This window comes from Lethenteron reissneri, chromosome 5 (assembly GCF_015708825.2).
Source record: "Lethenteron reissneri isolate LAM-NWPU_2019-01 chromosome 5, ASM1570882v1, whole genome shotgun sequence".
In the NCBI taxonomy this organism is placed as follows: Eukaryota; Metazoa; Chordata; class Hyperoartia; order Petromyzontiformes; family Petromyzontidae; genus Lethenteron; species Lethenteron reissneri.
Genome location: NC_083783.1, coordinates 2,813,940 through 2,835,939, shown reverse-complemented (window position 1 = coordinate 2,835,939; position 22,000 = coordinate 2,813,940). Strand labels below are relative to the sequence as shown.

The 22,000-nt window shown below is 48.1% G+C and overlaps 1 protein-coding gene across 2 annotated transcripts in view; it reads right to left on the bottom strand.

The window, feature by feature from the left end:
• Window positions 1–854: 854 nt before the first annotated feature.
• Window positions 855–22,000, bottom strand: part of LOC133351212 (cubilin-like) — a 212,696-nt gene continuing 191,550 nt past the window's right edge. For both annotated transcript variants that reach the window (XM_061566291.1, XM_061566315.1), the window contains 8 exons: window positions 19,089–19,270; window positions 13,982–14,129; window positions 9,747–9,919; window positions 6,252–6,305; window positions 4,756–4,933; window positions 3,553–3,827; window positions 2,674–2,819; window positions 855–2,245 (listed from right to left, as the gene is read on the bottom strand). In XM_061566291.1, the coding sequence (XP_061422275.1) occupies window positions 2,087–2,245; window positions 2,674–2,819; window positions 3,553–3,827; window positions 4,756–4,933; window positions 6,252–6,305; window positions 9,747–9,919; window positions 13,982–14,129; window positions 19,089–19,270 (1,315 nt within the window). In that variant the 3' untranslated portion in view covers window positions 855–2,086. The remainder of the gene's footprint in view (window positions 2,246–2,673; window positions 2,820–3,552; window positions 3,828–4,755; window positions 4,934–6,251; window positions 6,306–9,746; window positions 9,920–13,981; window positions 14,130–19,088; window positions 19,271–22,000) is intronic.

Below are 22,000 nucleotides of genomic sequence, written 5' to 3'. Positions count from 1 at the left end.
GACTCAGCCTCAAATGAGTACCTGGTGTGGTAAGCATCGCTACTGCGGAGACAAAGGTGGATCGGCGTGGTGCTGGCCACCCAACACCCCCTTGTGGACTCTTCCGGCCTTAGTAGTTGCTCGCTACGAATAGATGATACCTTACCATCAGCCCCACAAACACAAAGTACCTGCCTGGGTATTTTATTTCATAAAATGCTCCATACTTGGGTAGTGTGATTATGACTAGCTCCTGTTTTGGGAGCCCAAGTCTCAATCCGAATCACTCGAGCGGCAGTATCTTTTCATTATCTGCGTAGCGCTGTGTGGAAGCAACCTGGTCTATCACTTCAAATCTCTGGGGTTTCTCCACCACAGTTATGTCGTCACTTCTCTATGCTTGCGAAATGTGGAGCCCTCGAAGGGAACATCTGTGCCGGTTTTAAACATTCAGGCTAGCCTGCCTACAATCTATCCTGGGTTTAATCAGACGATTGTGTGAGGAGCTCACAGATCCTTCAAAGATCTGGATGCATTACCATCATCAGTGAGCCCCTCTTGTAAAGCGAGGGCTGAGTTGTCTGGGTCATATATCCCGCATGTCCATCCACCACATGCCCAATCAGCTTCTCTTTGACTGTATAGTTCGGTCTAAACAGGTGTGGCACAGGCTAGAAAATAGATGGGACTGATTTGGCACAAAACGAGTTGGAACTGTACTGATTGGACTTGTTGATGACTTGTGCCAGCAGTGTCAAGATCGGCCCCTGCGGTGGAGGTTTTGATATAAAGTCGTATAACTTTTGAAAATATCCCTAATCTCAAGGTCTGACCAAAAGTCACCGAGGCACACACATGTTATACTTTACACATTTTTTATATTTATTCACCAGATTACTATTAAGCATGCATCGATTTCCAAATGCTTTAAATATATTACGGATTGTTGTGGCAAATAGTATGTTGCTTCGTGTGAATCCGTTTTGAAAAAGAAAGTTTACATTTCATGAGAGCAGCTTTCAGTCTCTCACATTATGAAGGATCATTGCCATTTTCCACCCCAACTAGCAAACCGTCTTACCCAATCAAATATACCATGATTTTTGGAATACCACAAAAGAGTTAAAATGTTCATTTTGTATATATTTCCATGAAGTATTTTCTTCATTACATTTTTCCATAGTTTTATTACGCACACTATGATAATGTTTTTTTTTATATCAGCCCATTTACACAGAGGCGTCTCAGGTAACTTTACATGTGACAAGCTAATTGCATTACAAACTTGTTTTTTTTGCAGCCTCCTTGTGCAAAACCAGTCTTGTCTTTATGTAGTTATTAAACCAAAACTCACAAACTCATGGGCTGTGTTGACCAGGGAAGGTGAAAGTAAATCACCAATAACCTTGCCACGGACACACTTTTAGACAACCTCCATGAAGGACATTCTCCCTGTGGAACGCATCATCTCGTCTGGATGCGCCGATCATTGCAGTGGTCCCCTAGAAGATCCATAGATAGCCTCTAAGTACCCCTACTGCTCAACAGCCATTGCAATTAATGTATGAGAGACGCGAGTTGATGGCCCAGGTCAAAATATAACAAATAAATGCATCGTACATAGTTTAGACAGTACTTAATTTTGCTGTCATGTAAAATCAGGTTGGGCGAAATATTTTAGACAGTCCATGAATTGTCCATTGTGTCAACGTTGAATCAAGCAACATTGAAAAATAGAAAGTTATGTATTCATCTCCTGTCAATGCCAACAATCACCCTTCCACCTTGGTTAAGTGGTTTTCACATCATATGCATTTTTGCTCTGCCAGGCCCCATTACAGGTGTTGCAAATCCAAAATACCATGTTATAAACCATCAGAGTTGTCTGATTTGACCCAAAACCTTTGTTCATCTATTGACTTGCAAACCTTGTTACATTCTGGTGCATTTAAAATACAGTATTCAGCGATATGAATGAACATTTTAACAATTTACAATGAGTATTTTTTTACATATTGATTGCCTGCATTAATTATTTTGATTTACGGTTCCCATAATTAATATTCATGATCTATAGTATTGTGTCGGTGCAGGACGGTATAAGAGACTACTGCATGTTCTGGTGAATCCAGCCCAAGAACTTGGTGACCCTGCTGTAAACACCTGGCAGGTAAGGCCGTGCACAGCCATAGCCCCAGCTGGTGATTCCAGAGAGGTACCAGCGGCCGTTTGAGTCCTGGCAAACCAAGGGACCCCCAGAGTCTCCCTGCAACAGACACACACACACGACACCAATGTTAGAAGTTGACTGACGAACAAGAAGGCCTGATGGAGCAATGATTACAATGATCCAGTATAAGCGATGGCATGTCATGATACCAAAGATGGGATGTCAAAAGGCCCGACAATTAGGTTTAAATGTTCAGTGCAAAGAGCAGTACAGCTGAGGAGAGCTTGAAATGTTCAATGGGACTGGGATCCTGAATGAGGACATTGTTGTTGAAGCTCCAGTTGATGTTGGTCCACCCACACTCCTTCCAGTAAATTGGCACCAAAATGTGTACGTGAATTGACTGGAAAAGTTTGCTTTCCAAGTTCCCCCTGGTGGAACATAATTGGGCCCATAGTCGTCATGTGCTTCAGATGTTTTTTAGGAAATAGAGTTGCGTCTTGTTGGTTGTTATCGTCGCTCACCTGGCAGGTGTCCACCCCTCCTTCGAGGTAACCTGCACACAGCATCCTATTGGTGATTAGAGATGGGCTGTAGGCCTGCGGCCCTGGGGTGATGCACGTCTTGAAGATCTCTACTGAAGCCTCCTGAAGCCGGGTGGCTGTGTAGCCTGTTAAGTACAAGAATTCGTGTTGGAAACCGTGTACCCTTTCTGCTTGTTAAAGTACTATATTTCATCAAGACTTAGATTGTGGTTTCTTTAAATTTTAACAACATAGCACCTGTATATCAGCTTAATGTCTATTACAGATATTCCTTGAGCACCAGAGAGCTCTGCTACCCAACCGCCATCATTATTCCAATGGATTTTACAAAAAACTAGTTTCCTAACAAAGATTTGGGCCTCCATTACATCAAAGGAACTGTTCAGTAAAAGAGGTGTATATTATATTTATTTTTCATTATACAAACATTCCCCCTAAATAAAATAACGTTCAACTATCGATTATGTTTTCCTTGTGCCGTCGGAAAATAACATTGCACCGATTCATAAATTAACATCACGATACATGCCTTGAATCGTGGGCATAGCAATGCATTTTTTTTATATTTGTATATGTTGTACATTAGAGGTGCTACATTTAACACAACGTAAACGACTCAAGGGTTGTAATCCTGAGTTTAAACAGAAGGACACTGCTTTCTATGAGGAGATCGATTTTATTAGAATGTTAATCGGGTCGTGTGGAGGCTCAAAACATGACAATACTGTGGTTCTTCCACCATAGACACTAAGATATGGAAACTAAATAATCTCTCAAACTATGCTCTATTTAGTGGTCAAAGTATCTTCTGAAACCACGTGTTTTCCCAGGTTTGGAATATTTGACCTATGGACTTACCAGCTTCAAAAAGTCTTCCCCAACCAGAAATGAAGCATGATTTCCCTGGGTAGGGAAACTTCTGAAAGCGAGGTGGGAGGCAAACTGGCTGTATGTAATCGGTGAAGGAAACACGTTCTGACAGCTCCATAAGAGCAATGTCATAGTCATGGCTGCTTCTGTTGTAGCGCTCGTGGATGAGGATTTTGTTGACGCTTCTGGCCACGACAGTTGAAGCGCTGAGATTGTTCTGAGAGTGCAGGCCCAGGTATACCATCCAGGTGTTTGGGTTGTTACTAGGCAGGTAAATACACAGACACCACAGTCAGCATCAAATACCACAGGGCATATTGTTTTTTTTTAACAAGGTAAGCCTCAATGAGTCTCAGGACTTTTTCAGGAGGGTCCTGCTAAGTTGTTTCGGTAGGGGTGATGACAGAGTAATTGGTGTGGGTCATTTTTACAAGTAATCAAATTTGGACTATGGCGCCAGCACGCATCACGATTGCAAGTGCACTACGAAAAATCATACCTGAATGTGAAAAAAAATCTGAGATGCTTAATCACTCTTATATTCATGCCTCTTTCTGCAATAAAATTCTACAAACATCTTCTAATGGTGTTGTGATTCATTGTGCGATTGGGAGGAGCGGTGGTTCATTGGTTAGCACACTGCACTTATGAACCTGTTGACCCACGTTTTAATTCCCCAAGTTTGATTCCCAATCACAGATCAAGTTATTCGTGACCAGTGTGGTGAGGTATGGTCGAACAACACACCATGACCAACACGGTGTGCGAAGGCCTTCATTCCAAAAGCGGTCTGACAAAGGGCTGCAAGTTGTGATTATCAAACTTTTCTGCTGTGTGTGTAACATTTAACACAATTCATCCTTTTAAAGTATGACAAATAAAAATAGGTTTTACCCTTTCTGGCAATAAAACAGGTGTTAAGATGTTCAAACACCTTCAACAAGGAATCAAGTTTGGATTAACCACACGTACTTGTGGTGAACATGCAAACAAACTTGCTCTGATAATATATGCATTATCTTTGAAATCGATTGGCCTACACCAGAGACAGCCTTCCTTAGGGCCTAGCCTTACCAATGTCAGACCAGAGAACGTCAAAAGGCGAACAGTACCAGGACAATGCACGTATCAGAGCATTTATAGCTCAGAGTAAAGTGTTAACAAGACATGTGAAGTAACAGAAACGCTCACCTATCGAAGCAATGAGCAGCACTCACAACCCAGCGGTCACTGAGGAGGGAGCCCCCACAGGCCAGTCTGTTGAAGTAGTGCAGGCTCGCTTGCCAGGGCCATTCTCCGAGCCTTGCTTCGTAGCCTCCCACGATCCGGTTGTTCACTCTGCGTTCTGCTACGGGGATCCAGCCACATTCTGAAAAACGACAAAACACAATTACTACTACAATACAGGTTTTTGGGGTTAGATCGCATAAATATACATATCGTTAAACCCGACACAGCCAACAAGTAAGTGTTGTCACGTAAAAAGAACACGCCAATTCGCCACTAGTACAGCACACCGGTGTGTTGGAGAGCCAAGCCACAACATTTACAATCGGAGTACACATTTTTGCCAGTAATTACAACTAGCTTCATTAGACAGCAGCCAGATTTGAGGATAAGTCCACCTGTTTCGTTCATTATATAGAGGCGTAGATGTGATGACAACACTTGTGCGCTCTTCTCGTCCAAGGTGGGGGGGGGGGGGTTAATGAATCAACGTACATTATGCGTGTGCATTATGCGAGCCCATTGATCTTGTACTTCCTGTCCATTGCTTGTGTAGGGGTTATTACGGGAGAAAAGGCGGACGAGAAACACAGGGGTGTCTGCACCCACACACACGGGTGGCCACACCGACGTCCGCATCCGTTACCCCCCATAACCCCGCCCCTCCGAGGGGATCTCTATAAAAGGCGGGGAGCCAGAGAGCTCGGGGCCAGTTCGACACGAAGCTGACCAGTGAAGACTGAAGACTCTGAGATTAGGCCCTGGGACTCCCCTGTCTCGCTGCCCTTGTAAGGGCCGAGCTGGGTAAGCCAGCGGCGCGGCCCAAGAGCTCCCGGACCTCTGCCCTTGTAAGGGCAGGGCCGGCTTAGCTGGTGCCGAGATCTTTGCTTACCAGGGCCAGATCAGACAGCCTCCCGTAGCCCATTAGAGGAGGACTGGGGAGCAGGACAGAGGGCTTAGTACTAGGGTGGTTTCCCAGATAGTACGGGTGAAGGGGCCGTTACCCCTTCAACTATTGTGTCTGTCCCTGAGTTAATAAAAAGAGTGTGCCTCAACTTCGTCGTCCGCCTCCCTGCAACTCACTACACTTGTACCAAAATAGCCGTACCAGAGACAGCCGTCTTTAGGGCCTAGACTCACCAGTGTCAGACCAGAGAACGTCATCATCATTGTTTGCCATCTTCATAGATTCATCTATCATTTTAATATTGATCAACCATGGTTTATTCATTGCTAGATGAAGACGTCTCTCATGCACAACGATTTTGCTTACAGTTTTACGCTAGGCACTATATTTTGCAAAACAATAGATCATGAAATCACATTTCGAACTTACAATTACTGTCGTAAATTATAATTTACCCATTTTTGTATTACTCACGGAATTTGTACAAGAAGCGAATGAACCAAAGGATGGTCAGTATATACTGTAAACCGATAAATTAAGAATTAATCAATACCTTTGCTGGCTGGTAGTGGGTCAACTTTGTAGAACTCCAAACTGAAGCCATATTCTGAAACAGGAAATGAGAAAACATTTCACGTGAATATTGTGTACAATACAAAACGTAATACAGCTATAACCAAGTCAGATGTCTTAGAAAGCAGCAACAATATCGCGTACAGTACAAAAACTTAAAACAGTTATAACCGAGTTTAACACTTAGGCTTTCACGACCAATATCATCAATAAGAAGTTTTTTAGTGTTCGATCGTGTAAATAAATAAATAAATTTTGACTTTCAATATATTCATGTGTCGTTAAAACCCGCCACCACTCAACACAGCCAACTAGTAAGGGTTGTCATGTAAACAGAACATGCCAAATTGTCACTGGTACAGCACACCGGTGTGTTGGAAAGCCAAGCCACAACATTTACAATCTGAGTACGAAGTTTCGCCAGTAATTACAACTAGCTTCATCAGGCGACAGCCAGATTTGTGGAGAAGTCCACCTGTTTCGTTCCTTATATAGAGGCGTGGATGTGTTGACCATACTTCTGCGCTCTTGCGCAAAGTGGGGGGCGGGGATTAATGAGTCAACGTACATTATGCATGTGCATTATTCTAGCCCTTTCATCTTGTCCTTCCTGTTCATTGTGACTTTTAAAATAGCTGTACTAACGATAATCCCTATTGAAGTGTGGTGCCCTTTATAGGCATGCATTTAAATAATGTCTTATTTGATGGTCGTATGTGGTGGTGTATATCATCTCTCCCACAACGTATGGGTGGTGACACCGCATGACATGGATGGGAGGCAGGTAGATGACACATGAGGGCAGCTAACAGTGCAAAATGAGATCAGGCAGGTTAGGGTTAGGATAAGCTCGTGTGAGAAGAAGTTCTAATATATTTTAATGGGAATGCAATTTTATTTTCCATTTAATAAAGGTAACAACCACAGCCTGCACCGTCCCCGAACAGCCACAGCCTGCGGCATCCCCGAACAACCACAGCTTGCGGTGCCTCCGAACAACCACAGCCTGCGGCGGCCCTGAACAACCACAGCCTGCAGTGGCCCTGAACAACCACAGCCTGCGGCACCTCCGAACAACCACAGCCTACAGCGCCCCTGAACAGCCACAGCCTGCGGCGGCTCGGAACAACCACAGCCTGCGGCACCTCCGAACAGCCACAGCCTGCAGCGCCCCCGAACAACCACAGCCTACGGCGCCCCCGAACAACCACAGCCTGCGGCACCTCCGAACAGCCACAGCCTGCCGCGCCCCCGAACAACCACAGCCTGCGGCGGCCCCGAACAACCACAGCCTGCGGCACCTCCGAACAACCACAGCCTGCAGCGCCCCTGAACAGCCACAGCCTGCGGCGGCTCTGAACAACCACAGCCTGCGGCACCTCCGAACAGCCACAGCCTGCAGCGCCCCCGAACAACCACAGCCTGCGGCGGCCCTGAACAACCACAGCCTGCAGTGGCCCTGAACAACCACAGCCTGCGGCACCTCCGAACAACCACAGCCTGCAGCGCCCCTGAACAGCCACAGCCTGCGGCGGCTCTGAACAACCACAGCCTGCGGCACCTCCGAACAGCCACAGCCTGCAGCGCCCCCGAACAACCACAGCCTACGGCGCCCCCGAACAACCACAGCCTGCGGCACCTCCGAACAGCCACAGCCTGCCGCGCCCCCGAACAACCACAGCCTGCGGCGGCCCCGAACAACCACAGCCTGCGGCACCTCCGAACAACCACAGCCTGCAGCGCCCCTGAACAGCCACAGCCTGCGGCGGCTCTGAACAACCACAGCCTGCGGCACCTCCGAACAGCCACAGCCTGCAGCGCCCCCGAACAACCACAGCCTGCGGCGCCCCCGAACAACCACAGCCTGCGGCGGCCCTGAACAACCACAGCCTGCGGCGCCCCCGAACAACCACAGCCTGCGGCGCCCCGAACAACCACAGCCTGCGGCGGCCCCGAACAACCACAGCCTGCGGCGCCCCCGAACAACCACAGCCTGCGGCGGCCCTGAACAACCACAGCCTGCGGCACCCCCGAACAACCACAGCCTGCAGCGGCCCCGAACAGCCACAGCCTGCGGCACCCCCGAACAACCACAGCCTGCGGCGGCCCCGAACAACCACAGTCTGCGGTGCCCCTGAACAACCACAGCCTGCGGCGCCCCCGAACAACCACAGCCTGCGGCGCCCCCGAACAACCACAGCCTGCGGCGCCCCCGAACAACCACAGCCTGCGGCGGCCCTGAACAACCACAGCCTGCGGCGCCCCCGAACAACCACAGCCAGCGGCGCCCCCGAACAACCACAGCCTGCGGCGGCCCTGAACAACCACAGCCTGCAGCGGCGCTGAACAACCACAGCCTGCGGTGGCCCCGAACAGCCACAGCCTGCGGTGGCCCCGAACAACCACAGCCTGCGGCACCCTCCAACAACCACAGCGTGTGGCGGCCCTGAACAACCACAGCCTGCGGCAGCCCCGAACAGCCACAGCCTGTGGCACCCTCCAACAACCACAGCGTGCGGCGGCGCCTAACAGACTGGTCAAGTAAATCCTTACAATTCACTCGCACAGCGTGCGGTGGGCCTTCATCCAGCAGTGGATTTAAGCACCAAAAAAACTCGAGTCCTAATGTAATGGACAGAGCACGGCTCTCCCTCAGGGCAGCAGCAGAGCGAGCACGGCTCTGCCTCAGGGCAGCAGTGGAGAGAGTGCGTCTGGCTCCCTCACGGTAGCAGTGGAGACAGCGCGGCTCTACCTCCAGCCAGCAGTGGAGAGCACGAGGGTTCCTCAGGGCAGCAGTGGACAGAGCACGGCTCTGCCTCACTCTCACTCACCCATCTCCTCTGAGCTGCATGCGATTGTGTGTGAGTGTGAGTGAGCTATATATGAGTGAACCGTGTGAGTGGATCGACCGTCAGCTTCCTCACTCTGACTCACCCGTCTCCTTTGAGCTGCATACGATTGTGTGTGAGTGAGTGTGAGTGAGCTGTGTGTATGAGTGAGCCGTCTGTGAGTGAATCGACCGTCAGCATTCTGTAGCTGTATCTCTGGGGCTTTGGCCATGATGTTGCTGCTTCTCGAAGTGGGCAGCTTGCGGTCACGTGACGCACTTCAACCAATCCGGGGGCGTACATGTTTGGGAGGGGCGCACCTCTGGTTGGCTGCTAGCTCGCGGTCACGTGACATACTTTAACCAATCTGGGGGCGTTAATCACAGTCACAGAAGGACAGATCTGGGCTATTATATATGTGTATACCCAAGAATGATTCAAGATGATTGCTCCAGTATGGGTTAAACAAGATGGTCTGGAGTCCGCGTTTGCCCTCTAAACAAAGTGAGCGTCTGCCATCAACACGCAGCAAACGTTCCTGAAAACTCTCCTTAGACCCGGCGCCTCCCATCAGCAACGGCCGGCTGCGAAATAATGTCAGCGTACATACGTAAGCACGTACACACACGTGTACAAAACAAGGATACCTTGCATGAAGTTGTCCGAGACTTGAAACACGAGCGTCACGTTGTTGGAGAGGGAGCGCACGCCCGGCGGCAGAGATTGGCCGCAGAATCTGCCCAGTGAATGTCCCCGCTGCTGGGCACCGCCGTCGTACACGGTCAGGGAGCTGTTGCCACACAGCTCGCTCCCCGGTAGCCTTTTTTAGGGTGAGAGGTAAGAGACAAACTGTGTAAACAGCGGTTTGTTTTGGTCAGGAACGGTTAATAATAAATAAATGAAATGGCGAGTGCCGTAACTTTGGGCCTGTAGAAAAGTTTCGACGCAACGTGGGAGTGCTCACCATCCGTGTGCGTGGGGAACGGAGTAACGGGTTAGCGTGCTGAACCGCTTCTGGGCCTCCCCTAGGGTGACTCAGCCTTAAATTAGCACCTGGTGCGATTTGTAAGCATCGCCACTGAGGAGACAAAAGCTGTGCTGGCCTTCGTAGGTGATCGCTAACAGCACTTGCCCCAACAGTCTGTTCAGGCCATATGGGGGGATGTTTGTAATTTGTCTTTGGGGTGATTTCGAGGGGTGGGTGTAAAGTGACGTGGTGGTTCCTTGCTCTAACGAGCGGTGGGAGGGCAATGTTCAACGCTGTGGGTGGAATTTAGGCCGTGGTTGAAATTCACTTGTGTCTACTGCGAGCGCCTATCTATGGCAGACAATGTAAATTATGATCGAACGTGAACATAATTTTGACGGTGGTGGTGATGGAAAATTATGACATAATAATAATGCAAATTAATTGGATTATGATGATAAATCGGTACTGATGATGATTAAAGGGTGATACTGTTGCATATGATGATAATGATGACCATATTGCTGTTCCTAATGCTAATTTTGGTTCCGCTGCTGATGAAGACGATGAGGAAGATGAAGAAATACAGAACGGGAAGTGTTCCTGAGAAAGCCACACTTCTAAGACTCGTTTTGAAGCTTGTTTCACATGCGGGAAGAAACTATTTTTGTTTTACCACATAAGGCCCACTGAGCTCTACAGCTCTTTTTCAGAAGCAACTTGGCCACACATGATAGCCCAATGACGTGGCTTATGTGGAAATTTATAGCAACCAAATCATCTTAAACGCATGTTTCTCAATGTGCAGGGAAAAACTGGAGGATATGGAGAAAAATCCACGCGACCACAGGGAGAACGTGCAAACTCCAAATATACAGTAGGCATCAGGGTTGAGATCGAACCCATGTGCTTCTGTATACCAGGTGAGGTAGTTCACATCTCGCCACTGTGGCGCCCCAGTGCCCACAGGCAACACTTGAACAAATTACACTCAAATATCTACACAGATTGAAGAACCCATTTCTATACCGTCTTCTCCTGGCCATCTCAGCACACTCACCTGTGCTGTCGCCAGGAATCATAAATACGTCACAGGGTTCAGAGTGCGATGCACGAAGCACTGTGCCATCACTCCCCACATTAAACTAAACTATTTTTTATTTGACCAAGTAACGCCCACTGAGCTATGTCGTTTTTTTTTCATAAACGACCTGGCCACACATGAAAGCTCAAAGAAGTGGCTTATCATGGGGAAATTTATAGCAGCCAAATAGTGGGGCGTCACTTTGGCAAGATATGAACTTCCTTTAACTCCCTCGCCTGGTATTCAGGAGGGCATGGGTTCGATCCTGACCCTCACACCTGTATATTTCGAGTTTGCATGTTCTCGCCGTGGTTGTGTGGATTTTTCTCCGGGTCCTTCAGTTTTTCCATCCACATTTTAGAATCAACGTGTTCAGAGTATTTGGCTGCTCTCAATTTCCACATGATAAGCCACTTCGTTGAGTTATAATATGTGGCCTGGTCGCTTCTGAAAAAGAGCTAGATAGCTCCGTGGGTGTTACCTGCTAAAATAAAAAAATGTGTATAGTTTTATACTCTAAACCCATGTTTCTAAACGTGGAGGGAAAAACCGGAGGACCCGGAGAAATTCCCACACGAGCATGGGGAGAACACGCATACTCCAAATATATATGTAACATGATTCCCAGCCGACCCATGTGATGGAGCTCGATTGGCCAGTGTGTCCACCGAGGGAACGAGTGTGCTGCTGATAACACACGCACCTCCATTCTGCTTCAAACTCCCGTGCATGTTAATGGAGTGCACAGTGTTTCTTGCTGTTGTTCGTAGGACAGGGCTTTACCCATTCTGAATGGTGGGAATCGAGCCAAAATAAAACTGTCAGGGTGAATCGGGCAGAATAAATTTTGTGCAACTTGTAGAGTTCTACAATTTCGCGAACGTGCGGTATGTAACTCTACAGGAATCAGGCATTTTAAAATAAATATTATTAATATCAATATATATTAGTAAAATTGTGTGTTACTTGTGATGCCACAGCAATGGAGCAGCTCTGCCGGCGCTGCTGCCCCCTCACAACCCCTCACACGAGCACATACATATTCCCCCAAGTAGGACCACGTGGGGGAGTCACCTGGCCTCTGGGTTTTCATCCGAGAGCCCCCTGGTGCGGGTGCTCCATGGTTTCCCGGAGCCATGGAATTGGCAGATTCCCCCCAGGTCGAATGGCACTGCCGCGCCGTGATTAACTTAAAATTGTATGGCCACGGCAAGCCCACTAAGCAACCGCATTGAGAACATACCTAATACAGGGGAAGTGAGGGGGAGCCTTGGAGGGAGCCGAGCTTACAGCGGGCAGCAGGGAAGGCAGCTCAAGTAAGGGGCAGGGCAAGAGTGTAAACAATGGACTAGGGCACCGTGGGGGGGGCTAAGCCAGATAGTTGGGGGCAGGACGAGCGCGCTTGAGCACCAAAGACAACGCAGCAGCCCAAGTGGATCTCTTTGAAGAGAGGGGGTTAGGCCACGGGTAAGTGCCCGATTGGCTGCGTGGATTAGGGTCCAGATGGACTGATGGAGTACGCAGGGGAGGCGATCTGATTGGCTGAGAGGACCGCCCAGCTTAGTTGGGGACCTCTTTGATGTAGAAAGGGATAACAGGGGAGGGGAGAGGACGACTGGGTTGGTCGTCTTCTTCTCAAGTCAGCGAGCCACGCGTTCAGCCTTCCAGCCACTCGAGCGTCCGAGTGACGCTACCGAACGCAGCTGGGACACGACACGCATGCAGGGAGGGATCTCCTGCACCCTCGTCTCTCCAACTCCCAACACGGCCGTGGAAAATCGTGAGTACGTACGAGGGCTTCGTGGAGAATAGCGTGAGGACTCCACAAGGTCTTAATTTGAGATAGGCGAGGATGGTTTGGAACAGCCGGGTGAGACGCTGCTCGCTGGGTGGTTTTCGGCTCTGGGTCACGTAGCATTTATTGCAGTCACGCCGGGAAAAAAAACTCTACCATAAAATATCGACGTTGTGCGGTGGGAGTGGTGTGGTACAGGTGCGAGCAACAGGTTAACGCGCGAAGCAGCCTACGCGTGACGATCGTCGTCCAGTCATCTTTGTGCCCGGGTTTTGCGCGCGAATCCCGTCGGCGTTCATTCATCATTATGCCCAGGTTTTTGCGCGCGAGTGCGTATTCACCCTGCGCGTTTTATGCAGTGGGTTCTCGTTGCGACGCTCGCCTTAAGGGGGTCGGCGTGTGCGTAATTCAAGCACGTGGTGCTGGGAATTAGCGTGCGAATATCTTCATCAGCGCGACTACCTGTACCCACGTGTTTGCGCTCGCCCAGGCGCGTTTGCCCTGGGATAAACGCGCGTGTATTGTCATGAGTGGCTCGTCGTGGTGCTGGGAATTAGCGCGCAAATATCCTCATCAGCGTGACCACCTGTACCCACGTGTTTGCGCTCGCCCATGCGCGTTTGCTTGGGGATTAATGCGTGTGTATTGTCATCAATAGCGTGCCGTTACCCTGAGAATTAACGCGCGAATCCTACCATAATTAATTCGCCGTTGCACGTGGTGGTTGCGCCGTTGTTGTTGGTGGTAGTGACTGCGCCCGCGCCCGCGCATATTCATATGGCTATTTTTTGCGCGAGCCGTGGGCAGCAGCATGCACGGGTACGCGCGCACAAGGAGTCACCTCCGAGCATTTTGGGGAGTGTATGCGGGGAGTGCGTGGGTAACCCCAGGCGGCGGAGGGCCAGCCCTGAGTCATGCCCCACAGGGAGGACGCGGAGGCGGCGAGGCCGATGACTCGATCGGCGGCAGCCCGGCAAGAGAAAAAGGAGGTTGAAGGGGGAGAGGAGTCGGGGAGCATCAGCCCCCACATACTCACTTGAAGTAGTTAAATTGCAGCTTGACAAAATAGCCATTAGGAACTGTAATGTCCACAGTGCAGAACATATTTGTTGCAGAGCCCAGGTCATTAAAGCTGTTCATTCTGCCAGAGTCGCCTTGCAAACTCAATGAACACCGATCAATGCCTGTCAAAAGGATTACATTACATAGAGATGACATTGAGACATCAGTCATTGAATGCAGACATCGATGTAAAATACATATTTGTTAAATGTTCAGTATACGTATACTGAACTTGACTGCCCATATAACATACGGTATGATGTACGGTACGCACAGGAATACAATAGATATTTTATTTATATTATTTTTCCCCCAATTATATCCTGCTTGTGCGATCAGTGTTCCCTTATGGAGATGAATCCATTTTAAAGTCTTCAATATTCAATAGCAGTCTGCAGAAGCAGCTGTCAGGGAACTACGTCTGTGACACACATCAATTTTCGAAACTATAGGGTGAAGCATTTTCCCACCTGCCCTAATAATAAAAAATTCTCAAAGCCAAAGCCGAGTGCGATGTCAAATTGAATGTGATAGTTTTGGTGTTTGATCATCGGCGACTGGGCTGAGACCACCAACTCACTAGACCTGGGAACCCGGCTCCATCATGACCAGCCACCTGGATTCCCACTGAGGATCTCATCAGTGTCAGCTCAGGGCTCTGATTTCTGAGCCATGTGGTGGCCACTTTTCATAACCAGGCGTATTTTTTTAAGTATACCCGGGCAGTACGCAATTCCAATTATTTTACCAAGTATAATTTTTGAGCGATATGCATTCATAATGATTCTACAGTCTGTTCTAGAAAGCTGTAGGAGTTGCGTACCAAAGAAAAAGTGGGTAGCATCTATAATCATCCAGCAGCATCCCGCCTTGTGTGATGCTACACCGAGGCAGCCATACTACCACTTATTCCTACTCACGCGACGTAGTTCTGTTCACTCAATCGAGTTATGTCCAATTCGCGTTATAAAAACACGCAGCGTTATAGGAAAACAGACTACTGTACATCTCTCTCCCATCGCTTTCATAGCGCCCTTCTGAATAGATGTTAATTCTTTCTCTTACACGTCTTCTAAAACGTAGATATATTCTTTCATCTTACTCGACCTGTCTTAATCTTGATTTGAAGCTTTCGTGACTGCAGAAATCCATACTCTTTGGTTCTTTTGGTAAAGTCACGTAGTTAGAAATAAAATCAAACAAATCACAACGTTTCGATCGCAACACAAGCAATCGTCATCAGGTGGGAAAACTACAGCAAGAAACAACTGCTGAAGAAGGCGAGAGAGCTGCCGTGGCATGAGGTTATATCTTCTTCTTTCTTCTCTTATATATAAGTCTCCTCGCGCTCGCGGTTGCAGGGAATTTGGCTCTCTGACGGTGGCCTTCACGTAGAAAATAATTTGCCAGGCTGCACGCCCTAAGCCCCGCGGTGGGAATAGGCTATTCCGTTTTCCCATCCGTAAACTTTAAAGTAGTTTAATTAACACTTGTGCAGTTTCTATTTTTAATTTTATACTTATTGCGCGACATCGACCGTACCAACTGTCGGAAATTGCGTGGAAGGGGGGCGGACCTTGCCAAGTCATACGCGTTCGGTCGAGCTCACGGTGGACATTTCCTTTTATGCGTTTTACAGGCAACACATAAACACATAATGCTGCGGATATTTCTTCACAGTGTCATGTCCTCTTCGCCCCCCCCCCCCCCCCCAACACGATGCGTCCAGTTTATACTACAGACTCTGTAGATAATAATATGTTACTGCTTACATAGCATTATTCTTGCACGGGCGGGGGATGCTTGGGAGGGGGGGGGGGGTAGCGGCCCAGCCCCGAGCCTGCCAACGTGCCAAATCCGCCGCCTCGCCAATGTAGGCCAGGACGGGGGCTACCCATGGTACAAGGCCTCAACACGCCTATGGTAAGTACAAATTTCCTTGCTTACGCTAACAACTCAAGTCCATTGTTTACTATTGTTAAACACATTAGTTGACAAACATTACAATAATAATGTTTGTGTGCAGATAAAAAGTCAGTTTCATTGCTTACTATTATGAAACAAATACGTCGCCACATATTACAATAATTCTCTTTGTGTGCACATAACAACTCTGCTTCATTGTTTACGATTATTAAACTAATCAGTTGCCAAATCTTACTATAATAATGTTTGTGTGCAGATAACAACTCTGGTTCATTGTTTACCATTATGAAACAAGTTGACAGATGTTACAATAATTATGTTTGTGTGCAGATAACAACTCAGGTTCATTGTTTACCATTATGAAACAAGTTGACAGATGTAACAATAATTATGTTTGTGTGCAGAAAACTAATATTTCATATTAAGTTCCTAAATTTCTTTTATACCTGTGTTTTTATTACGCTGCGACGGTGTACTGCCAGTTTGCGGTGTGGCCTGCTGCCTGCTGATTAATTAACGTCAGTGCACTGCCACTCTATTATCTACGCTGTTAATTTTGCTTTTGCCCATTATGAGTGTATGCCAGTTTATAATCTTTTGCCTGCTTCTTTACCTCACTAAGTGTACTGCCAACCTTTAATGTCCACTGTATTCTGCTTTTTCAGCTGCTGCCCGTATTGCAAGCTTTTTATGTCGACTGTGGCAATGCTTATGTCATTCAGTCGGCGAACTGGCAGTCTATAATCTAGACTGTAGCCTGCTTCTCTACTTACCTGTGCGCACTGCTGCTCTTTAATTTACACTCATTTCAACTTATTTCTTCTATGCATATATATGCTCATGTCACACTATTTACTCATACGTTGTACTGCGATGCTGATAGCTGTGCCATCATCGGGGATTGCTGTGCACGTCGATGTGTGCGTGTTTGAGTCGATATGTGTGTGCATGTAGGTCCATGTGTGTGTTTAAGTCCATGTGTGTGTCTGTATTTTTCGAACAGACAACGCCCAATGTGTGTGTCTGTACGTCTAAGTGTTTGTGTGTCAGTCCATTTGTGTGCGTATCAGTCGCTGTGTGTGTGTTAGTCCATGTGTGTATGTTCGTCGACGTGTGTGCATGGCTCCATCTGAGTGTGTAAGTCAATGTGCTTTTGTGTGTCTATGTGTGTCAGTCCATGTGTGTGTGTCTTAGTCAATATGTGTGTGTGTGTAAGTATATATGTGTGTTTACGTCAATGTGTGTGTGAGTCCACGTATGTCTGTGTGAGTCCACGTATGTCTGTGTGTGAGTCGCTGTATGTGTGTACGTCGATATATGTGTGTGTAACTCCATGTGTGTGTATCTCAAGTGGATGTCTATGTGTGTGTGAGTCCATATGTGTGTGTGTGTAAGTCGATGTGTTTGTGTTTGAGTCGATATGTATGTGTGTGTGTCTCAGTCCATGTGCGTGTGTGTTAGTTGCTGTGTGTGCATGCCTCCATGTTAGTCAGTGTAAGTCCATTTCTTTGCGTGTCTGTAGGTCCATGTGTGCATGTTAGTCCATGTGGGTGCTTTATTGACCTGCTCAAGGCCTATGAAACCATCAGTAGGCCTGGCCTCTGGGTTGTTCTTCGTGCTTTCCGAGTCCCTCCCCCACTGCTCACCATCCTTAAGGACCTTCATGATGGTGAGTGGCCCCGCGTCAAACTACGTGGCTGTGAGTCAGAGATATTCTCTGTACACCTTGGGGTGCAACAGGGATGTCCTCTGGCTCCAACATTATTTTAAATATATTTGGACCACGTAGTTCGTGAAGCCTTCAATGGCTATACCGGAAGAATTCCCATCTGGTAGAGATACAATGGGAGGCTGATCGATGCCCGGGTGCGGTCAAGGGATGGCTCCCTATTGCTCAACCACGTTATGTATGCCCATGATCTGCAAATTGCTGCTTACTCGGAGGAGGAGTTTAAGGTGCCGCTGCTGAACTTGGAGCTTGCCACCAAGAGGTGGGGCCTTACCATCAACCCCACCAAAACTAACCACCTGCCTGGGTATTTCGTACCATCGGATATTCCACCCCCTCAACTCCCAATTGGTGATGGGGCAGTTGTGGAGACAGTGGAGAGTTTCCCATACCTTGCCAGTGTGATAATGACCAGTTGCGGTTTAACAGCAGAGGTCTCACTCTGAATTAGTCGAGCCGCATTATCTTTTCATCGGTTGCGTAACGCTGTGTGGAAGCTACCTGGTCTATCACTATGCACGAAGCTTCAGGTCTTCTCGGCCACGGTCATTCCCTCCCTTCTCTACGCTTCTGAAACTTGGACCCCCCTAATGGAACATCTTCGCCGGTTAGAAACATATAGGATTGCCTGCCTATGATCCATCCTGGGTTTAACCAGTTTGCATTGTGTGAGGAGCTCAAAAATCCTTGAAAGATGTGGACAAAGTCCCATCGGTGAGCTCCTCCGGCAGGCAAGGCTGCGTTGCCTGAGTCATGTAGCCCGCATCCCCAGCCACTGCATGCCTAAACAGCATTTGTTCGGCCGGATCGAGGGGGCTAAACGGGCGTGGCATGGGCTGGAGAAGAGATAGAGTGATATGGTACAGGAGGACGTGGAGCTGAGTGGACTTGTCAATGACTGGTACCAACGAGCGGAGCGCCGGGTGGCTAAAGCACAGCAAGTTGCCACAGTAGGGGCCACAGGTGGTGCATCAGCCAGTCGTCTCAGTCGACCGGTGACAAAATAGAATAATTCAGATGGCAGGGGCGTGCAAGGGTTGAGTATTGAGTGTGTATTATAGAGGGTGCTTCGGGGTCACGAAAGGGTAGTAGGTATGACATTTCTCTCTCTTCTAATTATTCTGCTAATCTTAATACTTTGCTAAAGCTGCTCTCTCTTCTATCATCTTAAATATCTAAATTATTTTTCTTTCATTTCACTACATCTCATTATTTTGTTGACTTCTACTCCTTTATCTCTACTGGCTATTTGTCTTCCCTTATCTCACTGCATTTCTCGCACTTTTCTCTCAATTCCCAAAAACGTATCGATCACTTACACGTCTCAAATCAACGTCCTCGGTGAACAGTTGTGTAGGTGTAAATATGTTAAACAGGTAAACAACGCGAGGACGCACGGACACTGAATAGCTGAAGTTGCACTTACTCTCATAATATGCACTGAACCCTGTTAATACGACGATTTCGTCAGACGTGAATGTGATGTACATGTTGCTTCCAGATGAAGTCAGGGCTTGGGGCACAGTGACACCAGTAAATCTACCCAATTGGGGGTAATCTCTTGAAGGTCCATCGTACACCGTCACATAGTCATAATTTTGTTCAATTCTGGGAAAGAAACAGGTTAAGTTAACAAAACGTGTTATTAGTAATACTTATGTTGTATATGTTTAAAATGTAGGCTTTCGCAACCAATATTATCCATAATAGGTTTTTTTGGGTTAGATCGCGTAAATATAAATGTGTGATTAATATAAATGTGTCACAAATCAGGCTGTCACCTGATGATGCTCGTTATAATCACTGGCGAAATGTCGTTCTCGAATTTTGCTGTACTAGTGTAATAAGAGAGCGCCATCTACTGAATTATTGTTGGGGTTACATTACTTATACAGTCCACGGTTTATCCATAGTGGGGATTATATCGGGGGTAAAGGTGATTGGGCGGATCTACTAGGGAAGCCTTTGGAACGTTCTCGAAGGTTCCAGGAGGGGCGTGGCCAGAGGCGGGGCTCAGCCTCCGGGGAGCGAATATAAGCCGGGGGTCGGTGCTTGAAGATCAAGAGGAGCTCCCGTCGCTGCTACCCCGCCATCTCCACCTGCCACGTGGCGGCTCGACCTCCAGCCACTCAGCCGCTCCCTAGCGCGCCGCCAGCCAGCGGTGTGTTAGCGAGCGGTGTGTTAGCGAGCGGGGTGAACGCCACGTGGCGCGGGCGCAGTACTTACCGTGTCGGAGACACTCATTACACTAGTAAGGAACTGGCATGTTTCGTTTACGTGACAAACCTTAATAATTGACTGTGTCAGGCGGTGCCAGGTTTAACCACACCATTATATTTACTCGATCTAACCCAAAACAAACTCTTATGGATGCTTTATACAGTAGTAAATTATTAAGGTTTGCTCATATACACTGCTTTTAAAGTATTAACAGCAGTGGTGGCCAATATGTGGATCGCTATTTATGGGTGGATCGAAGGACAAAGAACAAATATTAACTTAAGCAGATATAGTGGCATGTGATGTATGTCTGTTGAACTTATGTTGCACCGTATGTAGCCAACCGGGCTAATCAGAGTTTTCAATTAGCTTAAAAGATCAACACAGCTGAAGAGACCTAAAACAAAAAGCTAATATGCAGCTCAGAGTAAGCTCTCTGACTCTAATTTTCTTTTAGATTTTTTTAAATTCTGGCCTCTTAAGATTATTTAGCTTTTTCATAATATTTTCCCTTTACATACGTGTTCTTATTGTCATACGAATAGTTTAGTATTTTCCTCTCTCAAACCAACGCATTAATAATTTTCTTTCCGGCCTCTCACGCTTCCCCTCCCATCCCAACCATCTCCTTCCCTCCTCTCACTCACACTCCTGCTTCCTCTGCTCTCCACCTGTGTCACCTTTGACTCCTTCCTCACTTTCTCTACCCACATCTCCGCTACTACTTAGCAATCTACCACTTTCGTGGTAGATTCAACCATCGGGAGTCCTGCAGTTCTCTTCTTCTTGGTCTCCCTGCTTCTGCTCTCCCTCCCCTCCAACCAATTAAAAATGCTTCTGCATGAAGTTATTTTCACTGTGCTTTAATTCTCAGCACTTTGCTTCTCCTCCTCCAACTCCGCTGGCTTTCCATCCACTACACCGCTGTCGATTCAAATACCTCACGCTCAGTCGTTATATGTCTCCATGGCCTTGCTCCACCTCATCTCGTCTTCCTCATCTCCTTATGCGTCCTCTCTAGTCCTCTTCATTCCAACTCTGCTCTCCGTCTCTCTGTTCTTCCTTCTCCCTGTGCCCAATTCCCGTCGTCGGTCCTTCTAACCTTCTTGCAACACCTCCACAGGAATAAACTCCCCCTGTACATTGACAAGTGTAATGCGAGCGTAAACGGGGTTCGCTGCTGGGCTCTGGCCCAATCATACGGCCCGGGGTATTGGGGGGCGGAGCCCAGTATGGGGGCATATGGGAGGGCCCGCCGTTCACCTCGGGTGCAATTGGAAGCGAGGTGAATGGGGGTGGAGCCAGCAGGGCGCTATGGGAAGGCCGGATCTGATGGTCCGGAAGGGGAGGAGACAGGATCACGTGGTAAAGGGGATATAGGTGGGAGCCCAGAAGGGCTCGGGTCAGTTGTTGGAGTGAAGAAGCTGGACCACGTTGGGTGGCCGGAGGGGATCCGCGCCATCAGCCACGTGGCTGGAGGAGCTTCGGCACACCGTCGCTTCACGCGCTGCTGTCCAAATATTCCCGACGTCTTTAGCAAAGATGATTTCGATCTGGGACGCACCTCGCTGCTCTCCCATCATATTGATACCGGGGATGCTAGTCCCATTCGTATGAATCTGCATCGATTGAGCCCAGCGGAGAGGGATCACGTCCGCGGCGCAGTAGATGATATGCTGGTCGCCGACATTATCTCTCCATCCAACAGCCCATGGGGTGCTCCGGTGGTCCTGGTGAAGAAGAAGGATGGTAGCCTGCGATTTTGTGTTGATTTTCGGAGGTTAAACAAAGTGTCAGTTGCAGACGCTTACCCCCTGCCACACATGGATGATTCCCTCGATGCCTTGTCTGGGGCGAATTTTTTTTTGACTCTCGACCTCTCTTCGGGGTTCTGGCAGCTCCCCCTGGACGAATCGTCGAGGGAAAAGACGGCTTTCCGTACGCCGCAGGGTCTGTTTCAGTTTAATTGTCTCCCCATGGGTTTGAACGCCGCCCCTGCTACGTTCCAGATGTTGATGGAACTCGTGTTGACCGGCCTGCAGTGGGACACGTGCCTGATATATTTGGACGACGTCATTGTTTTCAGCCACACGTTTGAGGAGCATCTTCAGAGATTGG